Source organism: Bubalus bubalis, chromosome 13 (assembly GCF_019923935.1).
Source record: "Bubalus bubalis isolate 160015118507 breed Murrah chromosome 13, NDDB_SH_1, whole genome shotgun sequence".
Classification (NCBI taxonomy): Eukaryota; Metazoa; Chordata; class Mammalia; order Artiodactyla; family Bovidae; genus Bubalus; species Bubalus bubalis.
Genome location: NC_059169.1, coordinates 72,739,080 through 72,766,938, shown reverse-complemented (window position 1 = coordinate 72,766,938; position 27,859 = coordinate 72,739,080). Strand labels below are relative to the sequence as shown.

General features: G+C 41.4%; 1 protein-coding gene across 3 annotated transcripts in view; it reads left to right on the top strand.

The window, feature by feature from the left end:
• Nucleotides 1–25,731, top strand: part of LRCH1 (leucine rich repeats and calponin homology domain containing 1) — a 215,914-nt gene extending 190,183 nt beyond the window's left edge. The window contains exons 17-19 of one of the 3 annotated variants that reach the window (XM_025262999.3): nt 703–840; nt 4,052–4,129; nt 23,429–25,731. In XM_025262999.3, coding sequence (XP_025118784.3) covers nt 703–840; nt 4,052–4,129; nt 23,429–23,539 — 327 coding nt within the window. In that variant the 3' untranslated portion in view covers nt 23,540–25,731. Of the gene's footprint in view, nt 1–702; nt 841–4,051; nt 4,130–14,662; nt 16,574–23,428 lie in introns of those variants that run through there. The other 2 variants (XM_025263001.3, XM_044926806.2) reach the window with 2 other exon arrangements.
• Nucleotides 25,732–27,859: the final 2,128 nt, after the last annotated feature.

Here is a 27,859-nt window from a genome sequence, read left to right as displayed (position 1 = left end):
GTGAAAGTGAGGTCACTCAGTTGTGTCCGATTCAGCGACCCCATGGACTGCAGCCCACCAGGCTCCTCCATCCATGGGATTTTCCAGGCAAGAGTACTGGAGTGGGGTGCCATTGCCTTCTCTTAAGAAGGGAGAAAAATTGCTTTTTCAATGAAAGCAGAGTCTGAGAAAAACACCCCTAATCTCTCTTCTGCCCCCTGCAGGCTACCTGAGATACATTATCCGAAATAATAAGTTTGGGTTGGATTTGGGTTTTTCATTTGATTTTTGTTTATGTTTACTTATTTTATTTACTTTTTGTTAAAATATAGTTGACTTACAATATGATTTTAGTTTCATGTGTATAGCATATTGATTCGCTATTTTGTACATTGCAAAACAGTCACCACCGATTTGGCTTTTATTTGTCAACTCATTCTGGTTTTCTATTTTAATTGCTAAGCCTGAGGCAATATTGAACTCAAGAAGTGATTCCATTATTTTAAAAATTCTACTGATTAAAAATTTTTGGCATAACTGAATTTATTTTTCTACAGAGGGATTTTTATTTAATATCTTTTGAAAAGTTTAAATCATGTCAGTGTTTTCCAGGTGTTCTTATCCTTTATGGTGAAACTTAAACTTCAGTTCATAAATACTCATAACCTGTATTTTACCCTCAGTTGCCTGAGAGCAATTGACTTCCTGTTGATCTCTTTTCAGAGCATCGAGATGAGACTCAAGGTCAGCCTGCACGAAGACCTGGGGGCCGCCCTCATGGATGGCGTTGTCCTCTGCCATTTGGTCAACTACATCCGCCCGCGATCCGTCGCAAGCATCCATGTCCCCTCACCGGCAGTCGTAAGTAACACCGTTTAAGGAAAACTAACTCTTACATAAAACAAACTCCTTTGGGACAGGACTGCTGGTTAAAGACACTGATGGGGATCACCAGGACTCTGTTCAAATCCTCTCTTTTGGGCCCCAAACAACTCAAAAGAGCAGAAAAGGAATAGCGTGTCTGTTTTGTCTTTGGGGATTTTTTGGCCATGCTGTAGGGCATGCAGGATTTTTAGTTCCCTGACCAGGGATTGAACCTGTGCTCCCTGCAGTGGAAGTGTGGAGCCCTAACTAGTGGACTGCTAGAGAATCCCAGGGATAGCATTTCTGAATGAAGCAACATTTTTACTATAAAAAGGGAAACTATTTCAAGTAAATATGTAAATGAGAGAAAATGAACTAGTTTCAAATATAAAGCAAATCACGTTAAAGAAATGAGTGCTCTGCTCGCTAACTTTAAGACTGTAGAGACAGAGATTTATTCCTCACAAGCATTTATTTAAGCAATGAGAAGTCCTTTCGGAAAACATTTTTTGGTTGGTAGGTTCTCTTCTAATGGAATCTATTATTTTATAATTATTGAGGATTTTAGGATCACTCTGAAAAGATGTAGGTTCTGCATAAAATATCATTAGTAACCTGTCAGCCCGGAGGTTGGTTAGCTGGTCATTAATTCAGTAATTCCTTGACTGCTAGCCGTGCTCAAGGGTCGGTTGGAGATACCAAGGAAACGGAAAAGATCAGAAAGAGTGAGTGAAAAAAAATCCTTGTCTCGGCTGTTGAGATAAAGCCAGCACTGAAATCTTTGCCCTGTACTTCATGGAGCATGTTACCATCGAGAAGAGAGGAATCAAAGATAAGCTTGTCTTTGAAGCCCATGCAGGGTTCATTGGACAAGTAGAGAAGAACTTCTATCCACACTATTGCTGTTAGGTGAAGCAGAAGAGTTTAGGGGCTAAGAATGTAGTGTTGGGATTCCAATTCCACATCTTTATGAGCCACATGACTTTGGGAAAGTTATTTAACCTCTCTTGAACTTGATTGGCTCTTCTCTGTCACAGAACTGCTCTCATGAAGACGAAATGAGGTCCTGTACATGATAAACACGGGAATGCAAGCCACTGTGATCATTAGTGTTTATGAGCAGATTTGCAAAAGTCAGAGCTCCCAACCTCAAGGCACAGTGTTCATAAAAGGTCACACAAGGAGTGTGTGGAATGAAAGCCTCATGTGAGGCTGCCCACTCTTGACCCCTCAAGGAAGGCATCTCAGTGGCACTATTTGTCTTACTTTCTTTTCTCTTGGCAGCAGGAAAAATAAGCTGATGATCCCGTTTCATCTCTCAGTTTTCTTTCTATACAGTTAAACATAATTTTTGTTTCCTAAAGACTGACCACATTTTGGCTTCAGAAAACACAGGGGAAAAACAGACCAATTTGTCTTCTGACTTAAATCTGCTTTATCTGCCTTAGTTTGGACAGTAAATTCTGTCCTATAATCTAATATGCAAAAGTTTTCAAGTCCAGACAGCTGTAAAGTTTGAACTGTGTACCAAATTCTCATTCAGTAATTTTCCTCAAATTATAAGAAAGAAACTATCATTCTTCAGCTCCCAATTTAAATATACAGTTATTGTTTTATAAGGTGTTAAGAGACACTATGAATCATGTATCTATACACATTTGTATATTTTGTCAGTTCTTCAGGGGAAAAAAATGCTACATTCTTTGTCACTTTTTATCTTTTTCAAATAAAAAATTTTAAATTGAAAATGTCATGTGAAATAATGCCTGATTAGAGAAAAAGAGATAATGGAGAAATGTAGGAGGAAGATAAATAATGTCTTATCCCACTCCCTAAAGACAACCACTGTTTACATCTTGGCTTTCCTCCAACATAGAAGTTGTTTTGAATTGTGAGCTTCACATATATACTGTTTAGTAGTTTTTAAAATTTATGGAAACCTAAGTATTTCCCTGAGTCATTAAAATTCCTCGTAACCATGTATTTTAACAACTGTAAAATATTTTGTGCTTAGTTGCTCAGTCGTGTCTGACGCTTTGCAACTCGATGGACTGTAGACCCCCAGGCTCCTCTGTCCATGGGGATTCTCCAGGCAAGAGTACTGGAGTGGGTAGCCATGCCCTGCTTCAGAGGATCTTCCCAACCCAGGGATCAAACCCAGGTCTCCTGCATTGCTGGCGGATTCTTTGGTTTTCCTTTTTAGAAATGTTTCTGAATTTAGTCCACTTCTTAGAAATTCTTCACTGAGCATCTTGAGCCCCCACTGACCAGACCCAGCTGTGCTGTAGCCGTAGAACCTGGTCTGCCTCTTCTGTGCCTTCACTGTCCACTCCCGTGTTTGCACAAGCTGCTCATTCTAACCTAGAAGGCTGCTCCCCACCGCGCCTCTAAATTTCTTCCCCTTGAGGCATCAGCAGCCTTCTAATAAAACCCGTTGCTTTGAGGAGAAAGATAGTCATTAGCCTGGTGAATCAACCCTTAATATAGAAATATATTTGCTCATGGGAAAAGGTGATGTTTATGGTGTGCTTTTGGAGAAGGCAGTGGCACCCCACTCCAGTACTCTTGCCTGGAAAATCCCATGGACGGAGGAGCCTGGTGGGCTGCAGTCCATGGGATCGCGAAGAGTCGGACACGACTGAGCGACTTCACTTTCACTCTTCACTTTCATGCATTGGAGAAGGAAATGGCAACCCACTCCTATTCTTGCCTGGAGAATCCCAGGTATGGTGGAGCCTGGTGGGCTGCCATCTATGGGGTCGCATGGAATGGGACACAACTGAAGCGACTTAGCAGCAGCAGCATGGTGTGCTTTTAAGTGAACTAAAGCAGGTTACACAGCAGTATGATCTTATAAAAATAGCATGTGTATGTGTATCCACATGTATACATTCACATACATATGCAGAAATTTTGCACATGTATGCAAATATGCAGAAATTCTACATATAAACACATATCTTTGTGTGTATACACCTGTTATATCACACATGTACCTACACAGTCTCTAGAAAAATATAATCCATATATTAACAGCTGTTCAGGTGGATGTTCCTGGATAATTCTTTTATTGTCTTCTATTTGTTTATATATTAATTTTCTCCAATAAACATGTATTACTTGTGCCATTTGGAAAGCTTAAAATTTTAACCTGTTATTTCAGTTATTCCTCTTAATAACTAATTACTTCTGAATGTTGCATTTATAGCCTAAACTTAGCATGGCCAAATGCAGAAGAAACGTGGAAAACTTTTTGGAAGCGTGCCGAAAATTAGGAGTACCAGAGGTAACATCAAACTTAGTTCCAATCACTATGTTTTAGTAACGGTTTTATTTAATATATGTTTGAACCCACTGAATAGGAATACTCCTTTGTCCCTCCTTTTTTGTGTCAGTCTTTCTTGAGGAATGATATGAGTAAGTTATAAAATTTTAGTTTAAATTACTCTATTGCAGTGAAATAAAAATGGCTTAAAATGGTATGGTCAATTCTGAGGAAAAGGGGAACATGAAGGTTTTGAAATAAATGAGAAAGTCCAAACTTAAAAAATTATTAGTCAGAATGATTCTCCACTCAGAGAGCAGCAATTGCTGAAGCTTCAAGGAGCCTTCTTTGGGGTTACATAGAGTAGAATTTTGGAGATGATGTTTTTCCTTATCCAAAGTTCTTAAGCAGAGCAGATCTGTAGTTAACTTTTCACACCCTGTGGTTTTGGGGTATGTAGATCAAAATAATCAGCATTAATTGAAAATATTATAATTATTGTTCTTATTATCATTAATCATTACCATTAATAATAGAAGTGTTTGTATATTATTTTATAGTTTGTTAACTGTTGCACTTATGTTTTCCCCTTTAGCCCACTAAAGTAGCATAAAATGATTTCTTAGGGAGATAAAAGCCAGTCCACTCAATTTGGGTGTAATTTGACAGACTTTTCATCATTGTGATAACAGAAATGGACAGAAATTACATTTCTTAAATGTTCCAGGATAAAGTAACTACAAATGCTAGAACATTTTTGAGCATGTGAAGGAATTATATTTTCATGTAATTCTACTCAGAGATAACAGTTAGTTATTGGAATTAGGGTTTTTTCCCTCTTCCTCCCTTTTTTCCTTCCTATTTTTCAACTTGGTGAGGTTTGAAGGTGAGGGTTAGCAGTGGGCTTCTAATCTTATTTGAGGAAAAAGGGAAAAATTTTAAAGCATCTTTAAATCAAAACTGTATCAATTAAAAGAACCTTACAAATTCATTTTGTAAAAGAGTATAATCTTTATATAATGTACTAAATGCCTTTATGATCTATCCAGATGTCTTTCAGCAATGTTAATCTGTGTGTCTATATTGTATGTGTATATTTTACTATTGCACATACATTCCTGGCTACAAATGTTTGTGAAATTCTCATACATGTACCTCTTTTAATAATTTGATTCCATCATGGGTTAATAAGATTTCCCATGTGTGAATCAAAATTATCATACCAAGTTTCAGACTGTAAATTATTCGTGTCTGTACTCAAAAGCACTGATGAGTTATCACCTAATTCCCTGTGATATTTTAAAACTCATCAGCGTTTTCTTGGCTTACAGTGATACAAAATGAAATGGGAATGCCCTTAACTATTTATTGTGAGTAAAGGTTGATAATTATGGTTTCCTTTTAAAGTGAGGAAAAGGAAATTAAATTAGCATCAAAATGCAGAGAAAATTTTATCATAATTTCTGAATTATGCCGCTAGCACTAACAGGCAACTGATAATTCCTGAGATGATTGAACTGCAAGGAGTAAAGCGTCTTTTTTTGCCAGTATTTCACTTAACTATGCTTAGTAAGAAATGCATCATTAAGGCTATTTTTGAAATTATTTTTTTAAGATTTGAGATGATTTTCAAGTTCACATGGTATATGTGTGTATGTGATTGTGTATACATCTATCTATATCCATCCTGATGGATAATCCAACAGCATTTTACTGGTAACTGGAGTAATAATACATTAAGTTCATTGCTACTAGCAAAAGTCTATTGGCTGGCTAGCAGTTGTACTTCTTTAATAAGATATGTTAAAGGGAGGGAGGAATATTCTGATGGAAACCAGAAATTGCCAATTGGAGGGCAGTTGGCAGATCTTCTGTACACATAAAGGAACATGTTTTCATCTCTTGGAATGAATGAGGAATAAATTATTGGAAATAAGGAAATGTTTTCATCTAGTAATATGATACTAAGTTGGGGGAGGGTTGGAATGACTCCTTCCCACTTAGATAAGGATCCTTCTTCCACTATTTAAGATGGTTGATGAATTGCAGTGTATATGTTGCACACTGCAGTTCATGATTTATAGTGAAAAGGAAGTTATATCCCGAATCTAGTTGCAGAAATTTCCCCTTGCAATCAGGTATTTTAAAAGGCTGGTACTTAAGAGCAGAGGACCTTTAACATTACGTTTTCTTTTTGGTTTCAAACTTAATACTTGGGTAAGAAAATATTCACTGATTGCCCAGTAGCTTAATGAATTCCTCCTAATGTGCAAGCTTGTCCTCTCTTCTCCATTCATAACTTATCTACATAAACATACCCAGAAGTCACAAAGATTGGGAATTCTGTATTTTTTAAGCTAAATATCTAATTGGCAATGATAAACCATCCTGTAGAGACTGAAAAGCCACAGCTGTGCTCTAGCCCGAGTTTGTTGCCCTTTGTAATAGAATTACAGTTTGAAACTACAAACCAGAGTCAGCTTATTCACTTTTATTAGGTTCATCTGGGTGGAATGTGGTTGCTGAGAAGTTAAAACTGTTGCACATACAGCAATACGGTGGGAAGAAAGCAATTTTTAAACTGTTCCACTTGTTATAGTTTATTTTATTTTCTTTAGAAGTCTCCAGGGACACAGTCCCAGGGATCTGCCTCGGTGTTGGTCAAGGTTCATGAAGCATTTTATTGTGTGTTCAGTGGAGTGGCTTACCTATAAATGTGGCTTCTTCGAATTGGCTGCCTTCAGAATTGCAGACAGTGTGAGCCTAGTATCTCTGCAGAAGGTTAGAGTACGTAGTAGGTGTGTATGGTGACTCTAGACGTCTGTTATTTGTGATGCTTGGATAAGGCTGGACCTATGCATTTCCGAGTCTAGGGTACAGTTAGGATTTGGCACAACTGATGCCAATGATAGGAGTTGACATCACAGAAAGTAGTTGGTGTTGGAATTCTGGAGAAATTCTGTTAGGGTTACACCTGGCATATTTGCGGTCTCTGAGGGATTCTGGGATGAGGTAGAGGTTTGCTAATGAGAATGCCAAGGAAAGATCCTTAAAAACAAATTGAAAATGGCCCTCCCTGGCAAGTTTCTTGCCTGGTGGCAGAGTTAATATTTCTTCAGGTAGTTATTTCAGCCTGGGTCACTTCTCTTCCTGCTTCCCTGTGCCTTAGGTTTTTGTTTTTGATTTTGTTTTCTTCTGTTTGGGGCCAATTCCCCAACTAAAGGGACAGCACCTGGAAGGCAGGGCGTGAGGGTGAGCGCAGAGGATCTGTGAGCAGAGTGAGGGACACGCGGGGTTTGGGATAAATTAGCCGCACCTGTGTCATTAACTGGTTATGTGCCCGGAGGCAGCCTGTGGCAGCCTAGAGCCATTAAAGCCATTTGCTGAGAACTTCTTACACCTGCCACGTCTTCTTGAATGTTCACTGTTGAGGATTAGAAGTATTTTATTACCATACAATGAAGAAAATGAGGTCCAGAGAGGTTACACAATTTCCTAACCTCACATTTGCAGCTGGGAGGCAGCAGAGCTGGCTTTTGAACCCAGGTCTGTCGGGTTCAAAAGCATCAAGCGCCTGCCTTCTTTCTGGCATACATGGAGGGTCTCTTTGATGGAGTTCCCTGCTCTGCAAACTGCAGGTGTTGGACTTAAGCGATAGATTAAGCCACATTCTCCAGAGCCCTGGATTCTTTCCAAGGCCCCATCCAGGAGGCGAGGAAAGCCACATGGGGAGGTTACAGATCATAACTGCCGCCTTGCTTCAGCTACAGCAGTTTCTCCTTTGCCTGTGGCATATACTGACTTTCCAGTTAAGACTTCCTTTGGGGGACAAGTGTTCTGTTGCTAATTATAGTTTGAAAATCACTGAACCCTTAAGGTTTCTTTTAGCCAATAATCCATGGATGCTCTGCAGCCACATGATTTCAGAATTGTTCCAGTTGCTTTCCGCCATCAGCTGCTCAGCTGCAGGAAAATTATCTCATGGAAATCTGGGAACTGGGAGATTTTGCTGGCTCCATCCCAGACACCAGTAATGTTGATGCCAGTCAGACTGTGTGCTGTCTCTGACCTCTGGTGCAAGTGTTAACTTGATCTTGAACACAGGCTTACCCTTGGTGGGCTTCCAAGTTCTTCAGAATATACTTTCAATCACCAAAAGTCTGACTTCAATTAAGCCTCCGGGTCATGAGGCATTTTGTGAACATATTGAGGCTTTCTTTGCCTTTTCTGAGTCATCTTGGTCATTCCTGGTCTCTGACCTTGATGTGGAGAATTCACAGTTGGCTATTGGAGGGTTCTCAAGTTTATCCAAACCTAGGGCTGTTTTAGGACTCCTGCTAGTCTCAGGTCAAGAGAAATCTCTCATTTGTGAAGCATCAAAAATACTAGAAAATATTTTTTTTCTTACCAGGGAATGTTTCACCTTGATTTTTTTGGGGGGTGAGGGTTGTGGAGAGGGAGACACTGAAATCTTTATATGGACAGAGATCCTGTGGTCTCTTTGTCTGAGGGAAACAGCCTTGTCTTTTTCTGAAAGATATTGCCCTAGTCTCTCAGCCTGCTGGGAAGCACCCATGTCTGTGTCTGAAGAGAGAAACGGTGGTCTTTCTCTGAGAAAGGTCACTTAAGTCTCTGAATGAGGGGAGACACTCTGGTCTTTCCTGGGAGAAGTCTGAGGGGGAGACACCCTGGCCTTTCTCTGGGAAAAGCTACCCAGGTCTCTGTGGGGAGATGCCTTGGTCTTTTCTCTGGAGGATGTTGCCTAGGACTCTGACTGAGAGGAGATGGCGTGGATTTTCTGTGGGAGATGTCACTCAGGTCTCTGAGGGGAGGTGCCAGGTCTTCTCTGGGAGAAGTCACTCAGGTCTCTGAGGAGAGGCACCCTGGTCTTTCCTAAAGAAGTTGCTCAGGTCTCTGTCTGAGGGGAGACACCCTAGTTTTTCTCTGGGAGAAATTGTCCAGGTCTCCCTATGAGGAGAGATGTCCTGGTATTTCTCTGAGAGAAGTCACTTAGGTCTCTCTCTGAGGGGAGACACCCTGGTCATTCTCTAGGAGAAGTCTCCCAACTCATTGTCTGAGGGGAGTCACAGTGGTTTTTCTCTGAGAGAAGTCACTTAGGTCTCTGTCTGAGGGGAGAAGGGTCCTGGTCTTTCCCTGGTAGAAATCACGTGGGTCTCTGAGGGGGACAGCCTGGTCTTTCTCTGGGAGAAGTTGCCCAGCTCTCTGTCTGAGGGGAGATGCCCTGGTTTTTTCTCTGAAAGGAGTCACTTAGGTCTCTGATTAAACAGAGAAGCTCTGGTCTTTCCTGGGAGAAGTCGCTCAGGTCTCAGACTGACGGGAGAAGCCTTGGTCTTTCTCTGGGAAAAGTCACTCAGGTCTCTGAGGGGAGAAGCCCTGGTCTTTCTCCGGAAGAAGTTGCTCAGGTGTCTCTGTGAGCGAGTCACCCTGGCTTTTTTTATGGAGGGAGTGCTTGGGTTTCTGAGGGGAACTGCCCTGGTCATTCTCTGGGAGAAATCCCTTAGGACAAACCCTGGTCATTCCTGGGAGGAGTCACTCAGGCGTCTCTCTGAGTGGAGACACCCTGGTTTTTCTCTGGGAGAAGTTGCTTAGGTCTCTGAGGGGAGGCTCCCTGGTCATTCCTGGGAGAAGTCACCCAACTCCCTGTCCAGGGGAGATGCCCTGGTTTTTCTCTGAGAGAAGTCACCCAGATCTCTTCATGAAGGGAGATGTCCTGCTTTTTTTTTTTCTGGAAAGAGTCCCTCAGGTCTCTGAGGGGAGACACCCTGGTCTTTCCCTGGGAGAAGTCCCTCAGGTCTCTGACTGAGGGGAGACGCCCTGGTCTTTCTCTGGGAGAAACTGCTTGGGTCTCTGACAATTGGAAAAACCCTGGTCATACCTGGGAGAGGTCGCCCAACTCACTGTCTGAGGGGAGATGCCCTGGTCTTTCTCCGAGAGAAGTCTCTCAGGTCTCTGGCTGAGGGGAGACACCCTGGTCTTTCTCTGGGACAAGCTGCTTGGGTCTCTGACAAGGGGAAAAGCCCTGGCCATTCCTAGGAGAAGTCGCCCAACTCACTGTATGAGGGGAGATGCCCTGGTCTTTCTCTGAGAGAAGTCTCTCAGGTGTCTCTGAGTGGAGACATCCTGTTTTGTTTTGTTTTGTTTTTTAATTGAAGGAGTGCTTGGGTCTCTAACAGAGTGGAGACACCCTAGTCTTTCTCTGGGAGAAGTTGCTCAGGATTCTGTTTGGGAGGCGAAGCCCTGGTCTTTTTCTGAGAGAAGTCACTCACATTTCTGAGCAAAGAAGACTTACTCTTTCTCTGGGTCAAGACACTCAGATCTCTGACTGAAAGGAGATGCCCTGTTCTTTTTCCAAGAGAAATAGCTCAAGTCTCAGTCTGAGGGGAGACACCCTGTTCTCTCCTGGGAAAGAACAGGTCTCTGTCAGGTGTCTGTCCAAGGTGAGACTCCCTGGTCTTTGTTGAGAGAAGTCACCAAATTTTCCAAGGGGATTGTCCTGGTCTTATTCTGAGAGGAGTTGCCGAGGTTTCTGTCTGATGAGGGAACCCTTGGTCCTTTTGAGAATGGACACCTTGTTCTCTGTCTCTCCAATTTAAATGAGAAACCTTGGCCTCCAACCTCTTTGTGAACCAAGGTCCTTCATTTAACAGACCTGGTTCTCTTGAGAGGAAGAAGGAACTTGGAATTAAATGCACCTCGTTTTCTAGCTGCCTAGCCCTTCCTATTCATTACTAACTCCAGGGAGGAAACAGGCAAGAGGATTAGGGCAGCAACTCCATGTACTGTACAGGGCCTCTGCCTGCCTGGGCAGCACAGAGGCCGGGGTCCTTGCTGGACTGTGGGAGGGGAATGTTTTCATTCCATGTCCACGAGGCAAGTCACTTGGTGTCCATCCTCTGCATCAGCCAGATGAGTTAAAAATAAAATCCTAAAATACACTGAGAAGCTAACGATGACTGTGTTGATACAAATGGAATTATGATTGAATCTTCTTGTCAGTACCTTTCATATTTGTATTTTTTTTACTTTTATATGAGGTATTATTTTTGAAAATAATTGTAAAACCTTTCCTACTTTACACCCATTTTTGAGGGTTTAGGACACTATACATATAAAACTGATCAGAAATTTTTAATTGAAACACATTTTATATATTGAAGCTACCTTTTTTGTTTGTTTTAATCTTAAAATAGGAGGTATGAGTTCCTTTGCCTCTTTGAGCCCGATGCCTCTTATCTTCCCCAAATCAATGACTTTAGTGTCAATTTAAATCCTAACTAATAAACACTTTTGAGGGGTGGTGAGATTATTACAAGATTTATGTTTCTATTTGCATTGATTATCTCTGAGATTGGATAACCAGAGGTCCAGGTCCCTGATTATACACCTGATTATATTAAAATCAGTTTTTAAATTCATAATTTATTAAATAGAGCTAATCTCTAGCTTGGAAAACCAGTCATCCCTTAATAGTTAGTAGGTGTTTATCACCGTTCATGTAAGAATCCTCTCCCACTGGGTGTCTCCTGGTGGCAGAACAAAGTCTGGTCAGTGGTCTGACAGCCTTTCAGATGTACATGGTTGAAAATAAATATTTTATTCCAAAAGCTTACATTTCTAGATAAATTATCATACCAATATTAGAGTTACTCTCTAAGTGCATAAAATTAGTGATTAGTTCTCATATCTGGGGGAAAACTCTGGAAACCTCTTTCTAATTCACTCTGCCAAATAATACCTTGTCAATTAAGACTTTAAATTTTCAGAAAAACCATCAATGTTCCTGTGCTATGATATTTTAGATTCAAAATACTTTGTATTAATAAGTATACTGCCTTTAAAATTAAATGTAAATAAACAGGATATTCTAAATTTCTTAGAATTTAGTCTATTACACTCAGAATGCCTATAAACTAAAACCTTTTGCCAGATCCATGTATATATGTGTTTGTATCTGTAGTATTTGGGGGAACCTGAGTTAATCTTTAATAGTACTTTTAGCCACACACATGTTGCCTTGTATCAGAACCAGTTAACCTCTAGTAATGGTGATTTCTGTTCACTATAACGGAAATTAGTATTTGCACTTGCCTCTGGGGACTCCTGAGTGTATTAATTATGTTTTTCAAACACCTTGCAACAATTACTAGCGCTCTGTAAATACATGGTGAAATTTGGCCTCTTTAAATTTCCTTCTCTTTTAGTGTTTTCTGATTTTAATTATAAGAAAAAAAAAGCATAATCTGTAAGTCCCTCTTATTAAGACTGAAATTGGGGAAGCACAAGGGTCAGAAAACCCCCAGGTTCTCCTGGCAATTTCAGCCCTGGTTCCCGTCACGGCATCCTTGAGGGGCTGATTTGATGGCTGTGAGCTGTGTGACTTGGGTGGAAGCAGAGGCGCCCGTACTCCACCCATTATGATTTTTGCCTGTCAGCCAATCTTAGACCCATGCCTTTTTCTTCAGAGATTGTGATTTAATTTAAACCACCCGCCATGGACTGGCTAAAAACAGCCCTACCCACCATAATCTAAATAAAACCCAGAATCTGTGGCATCATGAAAATTATTTCCAGAATGAGAAGAATGGTCTGTGTTGCCTACCCATGTGAGAAGTGTACTGTTGGATAAATACACTGGAAACCATAGACAATCTGAGTTCTTTGATGGAGTTGCAGGAAAGCAGACCAGACATTTTCCGTAGGGTTCTGGGAAATGTATTGAAATACATACTGGAGATATATACTGCTTTTACCCATGGAAATACCACTTTTGTGACAATCACATTTCAGTATGCATATGCCTTCTGTCTTATGTTCATTTTGTTCAGAGTTCACTGATTAAGCACAGCGTTGCAATAGAAAATTGTTATTGCAATAGGAAGCTACTTCTCCTAGATGTTTCCCCATCTGTTAATTCTTGAGTCCATCACTATCCTAGTGAAATACATTCTATTAGTAGCCTGGTGGTTCAGATGGTAAAGAATCTGCCTGCAATGCGGGAGACCTGGGTTCAATCCCTGGGTCAGGAAGATCCCCTGGAGTAGGGAATGGCAACCCACTCCAGTGTTCTTGCCTGGAGAATCCCGTGGACAAAGGAGCCTGGCGAGCTACAGTCCATGAGGTTGCAAAGAGTCAGACATGACTGAGCAAGTAACACACACACAGTAGCTGTTTTAATTCTTGAGAAAATAGCAGTGTTCACTTGATTCCTCCTAATGCACTGAGAAAAGATGCATGATCTGAATAGATATAACACGATTTGTTAATTCCCTTAAATGTCTTTTGTTAAGAGTATCTCTACCTTCATAAATTAAGATTGGGAGGTTTATAATCTTATTCAACCCATTTACACTGAGTTTGCCTCCTTACCAGGGGGCATCAAGCTAACTTCAGAATATATGAGAAAGACATAGTCTTTTAGAATCATCTTTCAGTTGCTCTGTGATTTGCCTCTGCTTAGCAGTGATGCTAAAACAGAGGGCAATGTTGTTGCAAAGTATATCATAAAATATATATTATATATATATATTTAAATGCTTTGCCTAATTTGGACATAAAGCTGCATTTATGAAAGATATTACAAATATTTTCAAATATTTTCTTTTTCAATTTGGAAACAAAACCAGAACTTTGGTTTCATACTGACATATCAATTATAATTTTTAAGTTGAAACTGTGGTCAGGAATTCAGGGTATCAGAAAACCATTTTTTTCTTGAGAGCATTAGGCATCCAGAGGTCAACTCAAGACTCAGCGTCTAATTTATGCGTTTAGTTGAGAAAGGAAGAGTTCTGCCTCCTTGCATGGTGACTGTCACATAGACAAAACCTGAAGGTCCATGCCCGAACCATACCTGTTTAGAGGTGAAGAAATTTACATAATAATGCTATGCAGGAATGTACTATTATTTAACTGCAGATCTAAGAAGCTCTGCTAGACTTTTGGTTTATGTCAATAGCAAAAATGTGAAATTTAATGTACTTTTGGGGCACATGTAGGGATATAATTAGACCTAGCAATGCCCAGAGTTTATCAAAATTCTAAAAGAAAAACAAATTAGGTGCATTCATTACCTTTCAGAGAGAAATACTTTATATTCAGTCTTCATAGACCAGGATAATGGCTTAAATTTTAAAGTTTATATTTTTCCCTTTAGTAAGGTGAAGACCTAAATGTGTCCCAGGTGAAAAGCTCTTATTTTAATGCCATTGTTGACATATGAGAACACTTGAATATTAAAACTCTTTGAATACCAGAATGACATAAAAATTACAGAACATTCTATTCCTCACTAGCAAGATTGGGGGTAAAGAATTTCTTTGTCCTCTTTGTCCTTGGGTATGCTGCTTTTCTTTTGTAATTAATTTAAAAAAAAACACGAAACTTTGGTGAAACGGTTTTTACCTGCTTGAAATAAGGGGTTACTCTTGCCATTTGCTAGTAAGTAAAAATGTGTGCTTCTCTCCAGCCATTGTTCTGTGTATTTTTAATTGTATGCACTGTCTCTTTCTGTCCTGATGGCTGCCCCCGGAATAGGCTGACCTCTGCTCTCCGTATGACATCCTGCAGTTGGATTTTCGTCACATTCGAAAGACTGTTGACACTCTGCTGGCAGTTGGGGAGAAACCCCCACAACCAACTTCTGCCCTCCGCTCCAGGGACCTTATAAGCTTCTGTCTTGTCCATATTCTCTTTATAGTGCTGATCTATATCACTTACAGCTGGAACGCTCTGCCTCCGTAATGCCTGCATGTGCATCCTTATGCGCTGGTCTGTCCCCTGCTCTGTGACAGGGTCCTTCTTCCCTCTGAGCCTTTGCCTTGCAAACTTCCATCCCTGTCATCTCTTCAGTAATCTCTCAAGTTTTGAAGCTGAACGTTTATACATCAGGTTTTCCAGAAGCACGAACTTTATAGATTGCGGTTCCCATTAAATAATTTCACTTGCTGAGAAACAGTGAGGACTAGGTGTACACACACCTCGTGTTTCCTCGTCCACGTAGGGCCAGCAGCAGTGCTATGCGGGGCCTCTTCTCTCTCCCAGTGAGCTTTGCTGCCCTGGGTAGAGCAGAAGTTTCCAGAACAGGAGCAAAGGGGATTTAGCGTATGAAAATCTTGCTATTGGGTCAGTATTGAAGTTGAATCCTAATTCAGGATTGGGCAGTTGAACTGTAGAGGGGCCACCTTGCCAAGAAGACAGAAAGCAAGCATTTGGGGTCCAATTTGGTCTTTAATAATAACCACTGTTGACCAAGTTGAAAATTACCATCTGGAAAATGACTGCTTTGCTGGCTGTCCATTTGGCTTCCTCCCTGCTTCCTGCAGCGGGAGCTGTGAAGGGCATCAGGGAGGGTGACCCTCTGCCCTGCTGCATGAGAGCTGGGCTGAAGGGTCGATGGGGAGAAAGGGGCTCACACTGTCAGAGCGCCCCCTGGAGGATCCACTGCACACCACTCTTTCTGTATATTTTTACTTCTTATTTCCTTGTTTGGTCTACTCTGAGGCTCTTAGAAAGGATTTTCCAGAAGGGATTTCTATTTTTAAATAATATAATGGGTCATTTTGCCTTTTTTTTTTTTTTTTTTTTTTTTTGTTACATCACATCGTAACTTCAAGTCTAGAATGTGATGGATTTGACAGTGTTTATTTCCAAATAAAGCCATGAGTCATGGAACATTCTTGGTCCTGGGGCTTGGGTTACTATGGTAGGAGCCAATGAGATTGCTTTTATTTTAGAAGAATGTAGTTTCTCCAGTGACTTGAAATTTCCACTTAGCCTTTGATTTCCAGTGACATTAGCAAGCTACTTCTATATTTAATAAACTTAAAGGATTATATGTTAATTATTATATCTGCTTTCAGAAGAATGTTATCAGTTTATAATTAAAGAAAAGGACATTGTGATCTTATCTAGACCAAGATATTCCTGGTTTGGGGATGTCATTTTATAATACGAGAAGGCCCTACTCCAAGGTGAAGACAGACTCCCCAGTTCGATTTACGTCCGGCTGCCAAATATCTTTTCTTAGGTTGGGTGGAGGGGGAGAATGGAGTTCACTTCCTCAAGATAAATTTCTAATTTACTCAGATGGAAGCAGTATTTATAGATGGCTACTAAGAAGATAATTTTATTTTTCTGAACATTTCCATGAATCTAGGGGAACTTGAGAATGTGGAAAACTTACATAGTTAGAAGAATATGTTTTATAAAGATGCTTTGTTGGTAAATCATATCAGATTTTCTAACAGGAGACAGTCTTTACATGGTAATATCTTGAGTTAACTGAGCTTTTCCCTCCTGATTTGTGTTGATTGGTGAAATACGGGGTGTGTGGAAGTTGTCTAATTCACATCGGTTGTGTAATAAGTAACCTGCAGATGTACTGAATTGCCTTGGGTGCTGTCTTGTACTCATTAACTTGTAACAATAAAATCCCTTTGTACAATGTCTAACGAGCACCATGAGCCATAAGTTGTTAATAAACACATTTTGGGTGATAAATCCAAGTTTTTTATCAGCCCATCAATACATAAATTTGTGCACCCCCAGAATTACACTCAAGCACTTATGTCCAGCTCTGCAGTGCATTGAGACTTCCCTTCCATGGTCATAGCTATTTGGTTTTTTTCTTCTTAATTAGGATGGGGGCACAGAAGAAGAAGAGAAATGACTTACTGTGTGGCCATCTGAAAGACAATGCTGTCAATAAAAACTAACTAGCACAATGCCACGAGAACAGATTTAACTTTCAACGCTGACCTGACATCATTCTTTGGCTGCCTTCCTATTTCAGTTCTGGCTTCCGAAGTAGTTTTTTGGATCCACTTTTATTTCTTGTGTCATTAATGCATCTGTACCCTAATGTGCTGCTCCTCCAAGCAGAACACAATTAATTTAGCCCTTTAGGCAAAACTTGGAATGAACTCTCTTGCCCATTACTGTTCATTTCTATCCAGAATATTATTAAACCTCCCCGTGATTCCTCCCCCAGGTACCCACGCACCCAGCTCATGTGCTAGCATGGTGCCTGCCACTGCCATGTAACTAGGGATACTTGGTCAACCCACTTGATATCTGAGAGGTGGTTGGGGATTTAGTTGTGATTTATATATGCATACTAAATCTTCCTTTCACAAGAAAGACTTTTTTTTTTAGTTATTTCCTTCTAATACCTGATAAAAATGATCAAGTATTTATTTACACATTCTTTTTGAAATAGAAAGATCTATTTGAAATAGAAACTTCTCTTTCTCCAGTTCTTCAGTCGGTGGCAACTTGCCACTCAGTGTCGGGATTTCCAAAATCTGTGACACTGAGTTCTCTTAGTTCGTTCTACTTATGGATTTGTGGTTCCTAGGTAGCTCACTGCCCTTGGGGAGAAACACTTAAAAGCGGTGCTGATGAAAGGACCCCACGGAACTCAAAAACAAGACCACTGAGTGGGATTTTCATCACCGAGTAGATAAGTAAAGGCACTCACAAATAAAGGCCAATTATTTGTGAGTAAGAAATTAAATTTAGTGTACGGTGGCTAGAGTTATGTCTCTAAATTCCATGCTGGTCTCTATCATAAGGAAAAAGGATGTTTTACCTACAGGGTAAATATAATGGACAGTAAATTAAAATTTTATGATTTTGAAAATGGTTCTGGATTAGGTGAAAAATATTTTAATGGGATTTTATTTCAGGAGATTTAAGTTTTTTAAAACATGTATTGAATTTGTGCAATACTATTTCTGTTTTATGTTTGGGTTTTTGGGCCACGTGGCATGTGGGATCTTAGGTCCCCCACCAGGGATCAAACTCACACTCCCTGTATTGAAAAGTGAAATATTAACCACTGGACTGACTACCAGGGAAGTCCCAGGAGGTTAGGCTTTTAAAATTCGGCTTCAGATTTTGAAATTAGTTCTCAATAAATAATCAGGTATATAGAATGTATGCTTTTTTCCTTAAGACTATCAGGATCCAGTTCTGTGGCTTTTCCCCTGGATTTTGTTTATGATTGTGTTCATTCATTCATTCTTCAAATATTGAATGAAAATTGTTTGTGCAGCACCCCACCTTGGCAATAAAAAGGGTGACCATGACACATGACTTTGTCTTCAAAAAAACTTACATTCTAGACTAGGAGTTGGCAAACTTTTTCTATAAAATGCCAGTGAATATTTTAGGCTCTGTGGTCTAAAACCTACCTTTAGGACTCCCTCGCTCAGCTGCTATAGTATGAAAGCTGCCACAGATGACTCATAAATGTGTCTCAATAAGACTTTATTTACAAAAACAGACCACGGGCTGGACTGGCTTACAGGTTTTTGGATCTTATATAGCTGACTTAGTGGACAATTAAAGAGTTCAATGGATAAGTTTCTGTGATAGGTCAGCTACAAGATTCTCTGTGTGAAACACATGGACAATCAGGACTGACCCTCATGAGAGTGTGTGGTCTTTGAAGCCTTTCTAGAACCATGATGTTTACACTGAAGCCTTAAAGATGTGTAGGAATAGCCAGGTGAAGGGGGTATTGTTTAGAAGGGTGAGAGAAGGGGTAGATAGGTATAGAAAACAAATATTCTAGACAGTAGCTGGGCTGGAAAACAGAGAACCAAATGAAGATTTGACAAATTCTCCTGGTCTAGAAGCAGTTGACATGATCTGTATTTCGTGTCGGAGGAAGCAGCCCCTGAGTTCTCATGTGGCAGAGCAGGAACTGAAGTTCTCTTTCCCATGCAGACAGTTTCAAGGTTCAATCAGCTTAGTGCCAGGACTTTGCATTTTAGACAACAGACTGAACCACATGAAATGTGCTGCCTGGGTGACTTCATTTTGTCTAGTGGGTGGCCTGGCAGGGGCAGCGTGCTTCTTGGGGAGCATAAGAAACTAGAGAAAGAGGAGAGTCAGGCAGGGACAGTGATCCGCCTGCTCCCACAAGGCATTTTCTGCGAGAACAAGACGTCTGTCCCTCACTACAAAGGAAACTAAGTGAGCTAACCAGCAGAGCCTAACGCCTTTCCTGTGTTGAGGGTTCTCTCATGCCCACCTGATGCTGAATTTGGTGGGACTTACCTAGAGAGAACTCCAAGGGGCCAGGGGCCGTTTCCTGTCTTCTGGACACGGAAGGAACGTACTCATTTCTCAGTCAAGGACCTCGCGGGAAGCAGCATGATGTCGTGGAAGGGGCTGCTGCTATAAGATGAGACACAAGTTCAAATCCTACTTTACCTACTGTGTGACTGTAGCGAAGTTAAGCTCTCTACATCTCCGTTTTCTCCTCTCTAAAACAGAGTATTCTGTTTATTGGATTGGCCAAAAAGTTCATTCAGGTTTTCCCATATGATGTTACAGAAAAACCCAGTACCTCGCAGAGTTGTCAAAAAGAAGAAAGGAAAAAAAGCAACGTAAATCTATAGCATTGGGACCAGACCTATAGGAGGTACCCCAGAAGGCTTGCAGAGTTGGAGTTGAATCTTTATGGCTCACCTGCCTTTTTCAGCCCTACTTGTTGTGGCTCAGAAGAGGGATGGGTGTAGGGATAAGAGTGAATAATTGTTTCACGATCGGAGAAACAATGCAAAGGATAGGACGAGTTCTTCAGAGTTTTTGTATGCAGGATACTACTTTATGATTCTGCTCTGTGCTTTAAAAAGAAACAGCAAAGGAGAGCAGTCTGCTACTACATTCTCAATGGAAGCCACTCATCTCTAACAAGATTTTTGTGCATTTAAACCCAGTGTAAATGTTCACCTCTCTCTTTTAAGTTTATTACACAGGTGAGGTGAAATCATTTCCCATCCAGCTATAAATTCACAGCAGTTCCTTCCCATCACAACTTCTATAGGGATTCCCTCCCTGTGGGATATGCAATGACAGGACTCGCGTGACAGAAATGGCCTCTGGCCACCCCTGAAGCACCTCCGTATTTCTGGCAGACTCGTCCTGTCAACCAGCACCTCGGGTTGTAATTCCCATCAGAGATGTCCTCCTAGTCCTGTACTAGAATAACTACAACTTCTGATTGTTTTTATAAGGTTTCTATGATCTGATGCTTGTCTTCCTAGGTACCTCCAACCCCATAATGTAATCTGAGGGCACCTCGGGGATTCTTAGGAAATCTAAATGCAAAGAGAAAGCCTGAAAGGATGCAAGGGGTACCTTTTATATATGCTGTTTGCTCCTTGTCACCAGCTGCAAGGGTGGAAGGGAGAATCTGGAGCTCTGTGGGAGGACTTTGAGCTCACTCGGTGTGTGGCAACCCCAGTGTCCTATCAGCAGGCAGCCAAGGCCTCATATCTTGCCGTCCTGTCCCCTGGAGCCCCAGCCCTTCCCCAGCATGACTTCTGTCTTGGAAACTCAGCTCTGCAGACCACTGGAGCCATCACTCATCAGTGGGACCGGGCGGTCACTGCTGGACACATAACCCTCAAGCAGGACTCAGGATAGCCCCGTCGAAGCCATGTTGCACACAGAGGTTAGGCTTTGTCCACCTATTAGTTGTAGAATTCAAGAACATCTGCTGCTACACACAGGTGAACGCTGAGGTCAAGATGCAGAATATCTTGTTCAAAATGCCTTGGGCAAATCCCTCGTTTTTAAACTTCTATTCATGTTCCTTCCTCAGAGCTCTATTGATTTCTTAGTGGTTTTTTTTGCAATGATTTGTTGAGCTTATGTGTCAATATAATCCCTTTGTAATTTGATACAGCTGATTTTTTTTTAGTTTGTTGTTTATCTTTAAATTGAGTGTTTTTTGATACACAGGAGCTTTACACTTTCAGGTGATCAATTGTTTTTATCTTTTGTGATTCTGATATCACATTTTCATCCCCATCTGTTTTTCAGAGAAAATATTAAATACATACCTATATTTGATTGGAAGGAGTGTTTGGGGATTTTCTTTTTAACTCTTCAGTTCATCTCAAATTGTTCTTGGCATCTGGTATAAAGTGAAGATTTCTTTTTTTCCCCCAAGGAATTCCTTGCACCAGGTGCTTAATCATAATTAGTAGGCATTTATAATTTCCTACTTGGATTCTGTGGAAACCATAAGAATGAGGAAAATACATTCCTGTCCCTGTGGTATTAGTCTTAGCAATGAAGTGAGATTCACAAGCCATGGCAAACAGGTGTTGGGTACACACTGACCTCAGGCTGTGGCACGAGGAGGAAGCCGCTGTGGCCTAGGGCCCCATTCATAACCTGGACGGAACCTCCTGTTCTTTCTCAAGTTGACATTTGGCTACTAAGTTGGCGAGCAGCATAAGCTTGCCTCTCCACCGAACACACCATTGATGACAAGATAATCCTGTTTGATACACATCAGCCACTTGAAACGGAGAGAGCGATGGCACCCTACTCCAGTACTCTTGCCTGGAAAATCCCATGGACGGAGCCTAGTGGGCTGCAGTCCATGGGGTTGCGACTGAGCGACTTCCCTTTCACTTTTCACTTTCGTGCATTGGAGAAGGAAGTGGCACCCCACTCCAGTGTTCTTGCCTTGAGAATCCCAGGGCTGGGGGAGCCTGGTGGGCTGCCGTCTATGGGGTCACACAGAGTTGGACACGACTGAAGTGCCTTAGCAGCAGCAGCAGCAGCCACTTGAAATAACTGTTCAAATTGTGTTGAAAAGAATCAGCTGTTTTATATTGACGAATGGCCATTACTTAAGGCCCAGAGTCAGAGTTTGAAACACTCTGAAGTTTACTATAAGTTGGGGAAGTGGGAGGGATGGGGGATGCTAAGACTGCGAGATTAGAATCTACAGACATTTCGAGGTTGTGGAACAGGTTCTTGCACGTGTCTTTTAAAGATCTTTTTAAGAGCAGAATGCCTGTACTTGGGATAACTTACGGAGATTCCTGCACTGAGGCAATAGGAAGATCTGGTTCCTCCAGCAAGAGTCACGTGAAAGGAAGCAGTTCTGACCAGTGACCCCAGTTGGCTTCAAGTTAAACACTGCGTCCACCACCTGGGGCTTAATGCAGCTTTCATCTCAACTCATCTTAAAAACGGTGGCCACTGAGAAAGGAAAAAAACAATAATATGCATATATTAATGCATATATGTGAAATACAGAAAAGTGGTACAGATGAACCTATTAATTGCAGGGCAGGAATAGAGATATAGACACAGAGAAGGGACATGTGGACACTGCGTGGAAGGGAAGAGTGGGATGAATTGGGAGATTAGGGTTGACGTATAAACACTACCATGTGTAAAATAGCGAGTAAGAGTCTGTCGTATAGCACAAAGAGCTCAGCTTGGTGCTCTCTGGTGACCTAGAGGGTGGGAGGGAGGTGCTATATACACAGACATACAGCAGATTCACTCTGTTGTACAGCAGAAACTAACACGACACTGTAATGCAATGATACTCCAGTTTGGGGAAAAAAGTGGTTACTGGACTGTGGAGAGCACACCATCTTCGGGTACACGAGAGGGAGAGTTTGCTGTGGAGTCATTTCCCCGTCAAGCAGACAGTCTCTGGAAGGAGATTCCCTTGTATGGTATTAGCCCAGGGTCAAACAACAGAAGTGTAAAATTATTTTGTCTTTGCTCTTTTGTAAACCGTCAGTTGAGCATGCAGGGTGCCACACACAGGGAGTGAGTCGCCTTGATTATCTTTCTTGAATAGTATGTGCTGGACATTTCCCAAGAGCAAAAATACAGCGCGAGAAAGTAGCAGAACATTTTATGTCTTTGATAGTTTTATAAAAGAGTCTTGAAAAGGAGGCTATTAAAGGCTGTTGTTAACATTACTTATTTATAAGGCTGTTTGCAAACTGTGAGAAAAGATGCCTCCATTCCAGAGATCATGGGAAATAAAATGAACTAACTCAAGATTAATGGCCAGTTTAAAAAAAGATTTGTAAAGGTTTATGGTCAGTAGAACCTTGTGTGGTCTGTATAAATGAGTATTCAAGTTCTCTTAAAATGTGTGAGAGGCTGTCTGCAACTTTGCTTTGTAAGAATATAAGCTAATATGTTCCTGGTGGGTGGTTTCCAACTGTATGTAGCTCAGTTATTTAGTGTCAAGGATTTTTTTTTAATGTTTAGATCTTTTGCACATTTCAGGATGACTGGAAGTCTTTCTAGAGCAACCCTCACTGTGGAAAAAATCATTGTTTTCTTTGCCAACACAGAACAGGTCTTTGTAATGGTTGAAAGCTAGGGAGAGAGCACAGTCTGAGGTGATCAAATAGGCAGACAACAGAGCTCGACTTAACTCCTATCAGTGGTGTCTCGAGGTTTTATCATTAGAATCTAGTCATCTAAAAATCAATGCTTTGTTCTTCTTCCTTTTAGGAAAAACTGTGTCTACCCCATCACATCCTTGAAGAGAAAGGCCTGGTCAAAGTGGGCATTACTGTTCAAGCATTGCTAGATGTAACTGTAACGAAGGCTCTGTTCACATGAGACCAACTCCTCTCTTTGGGTCGGCTCAGACGCTTTTCTGGTCAGAGACCCTGGACTCTGCTCTCAGCACCTGTCCCCTCCACCCTCCCACTCCCTGCTCGTCAGTTCCCCAACTCGAGTTGAATTGACGGAAGGACATGAGAGAAGATTTCCTACCTTTCGTAACTGACTCCGACATTAAGGTGAGACAAGTAATTACCTAAAACCCATGAGGGAGCTGGTTGTGAAGAACGGAGCAGCACATCAATGCCTTCTACAGCCTCCTTCATCCCTTCCATGCTCACCCACTGCCATTACCAAAACACCAAGCACAACCGTTTTGCGGCAAGATGCATTTGTTTTTATTAAAACCAAACACATTGTAATATTTCGTGGGGGAGGGGGGGTGGAGGGAATGACACTCAATCAGGTTTTTCGCCACCAAATTTTTCAAGAAGTTTCTTGAGACCATTGCCTTTAAAAAAAAAAACTATTTTCGACATACAAAATATTTATATAAATATTATTTATTAGTGAGTTGTTATTCATCCTTTGGATGCAAATTGTAAACTAGGAAACTATTTTATTACTGCTTTTTTGTGGTTAAACACTTTATTTTAATATTATAAATATTGAGTTATTTTCTATCCTCTTTGGTGTGCAAGTAGTTCTAGGTCCATAGTCATGTTTTCTGATGTATATGATTCAAAAAAAAAATTTAAGCAAAAAAAAAAAAACAGGTGCTTCTGTGGCAAAAACTCTTTTCTGGGGAGCCATTATTTACACTTTGGTTTATGGAACATTGGTCTTATTTATATTTCTGCATTCCATCCAGCTTCCTACATTCCAGCAGCCCTGTTGTCCCTTGATATAATGAACTGACTGAAATCGAGAGAGCACCCCAAAGTTATTTGTAAATAGCTGTGATGGAAAAAAAAGACATATTAAACTTGAATATAAAAATGTGAACAGTTCTTTTTTGGGTTCATACTTATTTTGCTATGCACAAAACATTCACGTTTTAACACAAAGAAGTAACGAGTGTTGGCCTCATGTGTCTTGTCATGTAATTTTGCACTGTAACCTGGGTAAAAGACTAGCGCCAAAGGTAGGTAATAAGGAAGTGGTGTAGGAGAGTGGAGAGGAGAAAAAGATGATTCTGTAACCAAAAAGTTTTTTAAGGGCAGCTTCATTGAAAAGTGATCAAGAAATAACTTGAGATACAGGACCTAGGTCAGGAAACCAGCACTTTCCACAGCTGCCTGTTTTAAAAGAGGCAACAATTCCGAGATGTAGACGTGCTTATTTTATTGCAGCTTAGCTGGTGGCTTTCAAAGTAGCCCATAAAACACTGTAAGACTCACGATGCCTGGTGTGAAACCGCAGAAGTGAGTCAGTGAATTGGTGGGGCAGATGGATGCCACGCCAAGGTGGGCACAGGAGAAGGTGAAGTAAGTAGTATTTGTGAGCCTGAAGGGCCCAGGAGGGAGCAAGTTCAAACAAAACAACGACTTGAGAAAACCCAGCAAAGGAGAGGGATCCGTGTTGGTCTGAGGGAGTCACGTAAGACTTCACAGACACACAGCCTATTTTAGGCAGTTACAAGCGTGTGCACTCACCCTGCAGGTACAGATTTCCCAGGAATTCGTCTTTCCAAGTCTTGTGAATGCTGACTGCATCTTTGCCTCTGTGAAAAGCCATTGTTGAGTTTTTAGAGCAGCAGCAGCCACAAGTTGTAAGACAGATGTGAACACAAAGAGACTAGGAGGACAGTATGCGTTGAACACAGACTTACATCAGCCAATGCCAGGGCTGCCCGCCCGTCTGGGCAAGGGGGGAGGGGATGCTGAAAACAGTCGTTTGGATTGGCAGCTAGCAGTTACTTCCTGTCAAATGTACTGTGCACTTTAACCTAATTGAAAATATATTTTAATGTTTTCCTGTACTGCACAAATACCTGTTTTGTCAAATAGCATAACAATGTAAAAAAAAAAAAAAAAGAAAACACTTTGAACAAAGAGCGTATTCAATGTTAGCCACAGTCAAAGGTTGATGATAGAAATAGGAATTCAGATGGCTGCACCTTGATGGGCATTGAGAATGCAGGGTCCTGAAATATTTTTTTTTTACATGTATATATGGCAATATGAAACTCTGTAATCCTTGTTTTGAAAGATTTTTTTTCAGAATTAAAATATTTCTTTTGATACTAATTTTCAGTATTTTCTTGCAGTTGGCTGTATAATATGAATGGCTTCAATATTTTATAAAATGCGCTTTTTTTTTTCTTCAAAATGGAATCCTTTGTGTGGCTGAGATGTCTTCAAGATCTTTGTCCATTGCTTACACGTGCAATAAGATGTGCATGGCCAGCTGACAGTGCCCTAAGTGGACAGAATATGCACAGTGCAAATATCCTTCCTTTTATGACTTAACAGCCATTAAAACTTTGAATCTGTACAGACTATCTTCTGATTGACTTACCCATCAGATGCAGAAAAGAAATCATACGTAGAGTGTCACTGATGAAACAGATTGTGGCAATCATCTAGTATATATGTTTTTATGTTATGTATTGTGAAATATAAAAATAATATGCATATATAGGATAGGACAGTTTTTATTCAAACTAAGATCTCTCCCAGAACCCACAGAACATACAGCACTCAAAAGCAGAGTTGCTATGATTGGGAGGGGTTGGTGAGGGAGGGCAGTTGGAGTCCATGTGTACATCAGACCTCTCCACTTGTCCCTTGGGTAGTGGCCCCAGGAGTGTCCTTGAGGAAATCTGAAGGTTCTGTGGTGCTTGCTGTGAAATCCTGGGGTCTGGTCCTCCCTCCCAACTGTCTACTGAGGAATCCGACCCTCAGGGAGCACAGTGCCTTCCTGATTTCACCTCCCATGAGTCCAGGTCGGCGTTACCATTGTCCCCACACGTCCAGCCTCCCTCTGGGAGAAGAGCAGCTGTTTTGAGGGATTCAAGGGAAAACAGGGACAGATCATTTCTGCTTTCTTGCCCCAACCCACACGCAAGAGCCGAGACCCCAGCCTGAGCAGGGATGGCTGGGACCGTATCTACCGAGTCAGGAGGCGCTATGCCCGGCCTGTGAGGCTCTTGACTGCAAGTGCTGCGACTGTACCCAAAGCGTAGCCATCTTGGCCTCCTGCACATTACAGGAGTCCAGTGCCTTGCAGATGCTTTGCATTGTAAGTTGACTGGAATGACTGGGAATGTATGAAGGGCAAGGGGAAGGATGGAAGCGGGAGCACTACGGGGAGCCTGGCAGGGCATGTTTGCATTAGGGTCACCCACGCAGTTCAGCCACACGGCACTGACCGCAGCTGGGGACTGTCCCAGAGACTGAATTCTAGTCACCTGCTGTGTCTGAGCACTTCCTGGTTTCTCCTGGGGTGAGATTAGGCAGCAGTGACACCAGCGGGACTGGTTATCTAATCTTCTGTCTTCCACTGGAGGTCAGCTAGCAGAGATCAGGTCCCGTTGGCTGTGGGTAAGGCAGGATTCCCCTCTAAAGAGCTCTCTCTAGTTCCCACACTCATGCTAATGGGCCACCTAAATGGCCAGAATTAATGGAGTGGTTCCTGTGATTCCAGAATTTTTTCTGAACTTTCAGTTCAGTCGCTCAGTCGTGTCCAACTCTTTGCGACCCCATGGTCAGCACGCCAGACCTCCCTGTGCATCACCAACTCCCAGAGCTTGCTCAAACTGATGTCCATTGAGCCCGTGATGCCATCCAACTGTCTCATCCTCTGTCGTCCCCTTCTCCTCCTGCCTTCAATCTTTCCCAGCATCAGGGGCTTTTCCAATGAGTCGGTTCTTCACATCAGGTGGCCAAAGTATTGGAGGTTCAGCTTCAGCATCAGTCCTTTCAATGAATATTCAGGACGGATCTTCTTTAGGATGGACTGATTGGATTTCCTTGCAGTCCAACAGACTATCAAGAGTCTTCTCTAACACCACAGTTCGAAAGCATTAATTCTTCAGCGCTCAGCTTTCTTTATAGTCCAACTCTCACATCCATACATGACCACTGGAAAAACCATAGCTTTGACTAGAGAGACCTTTGTTGGTAAAGGTTCTGAACTATAAGCTCTATTAAAACACGGCTGCTTGTCTAGTTGGTTCTTTGCTGGCTCTCCATTGCCCAGTACAGTGCTTATCGTGCAGTAGGCATTGGAGAGATGTCAGTTAGAAGAATCAATGAATTTTACATATATTATCTTAAAATCGCTTACCAAAATGCAACAAGGAAAGGACTTGCAGTAGACACCCATGGTGAAATGAAAGTCGCTCAGTTGTGTCTGACTCTTTGCGACCCCATG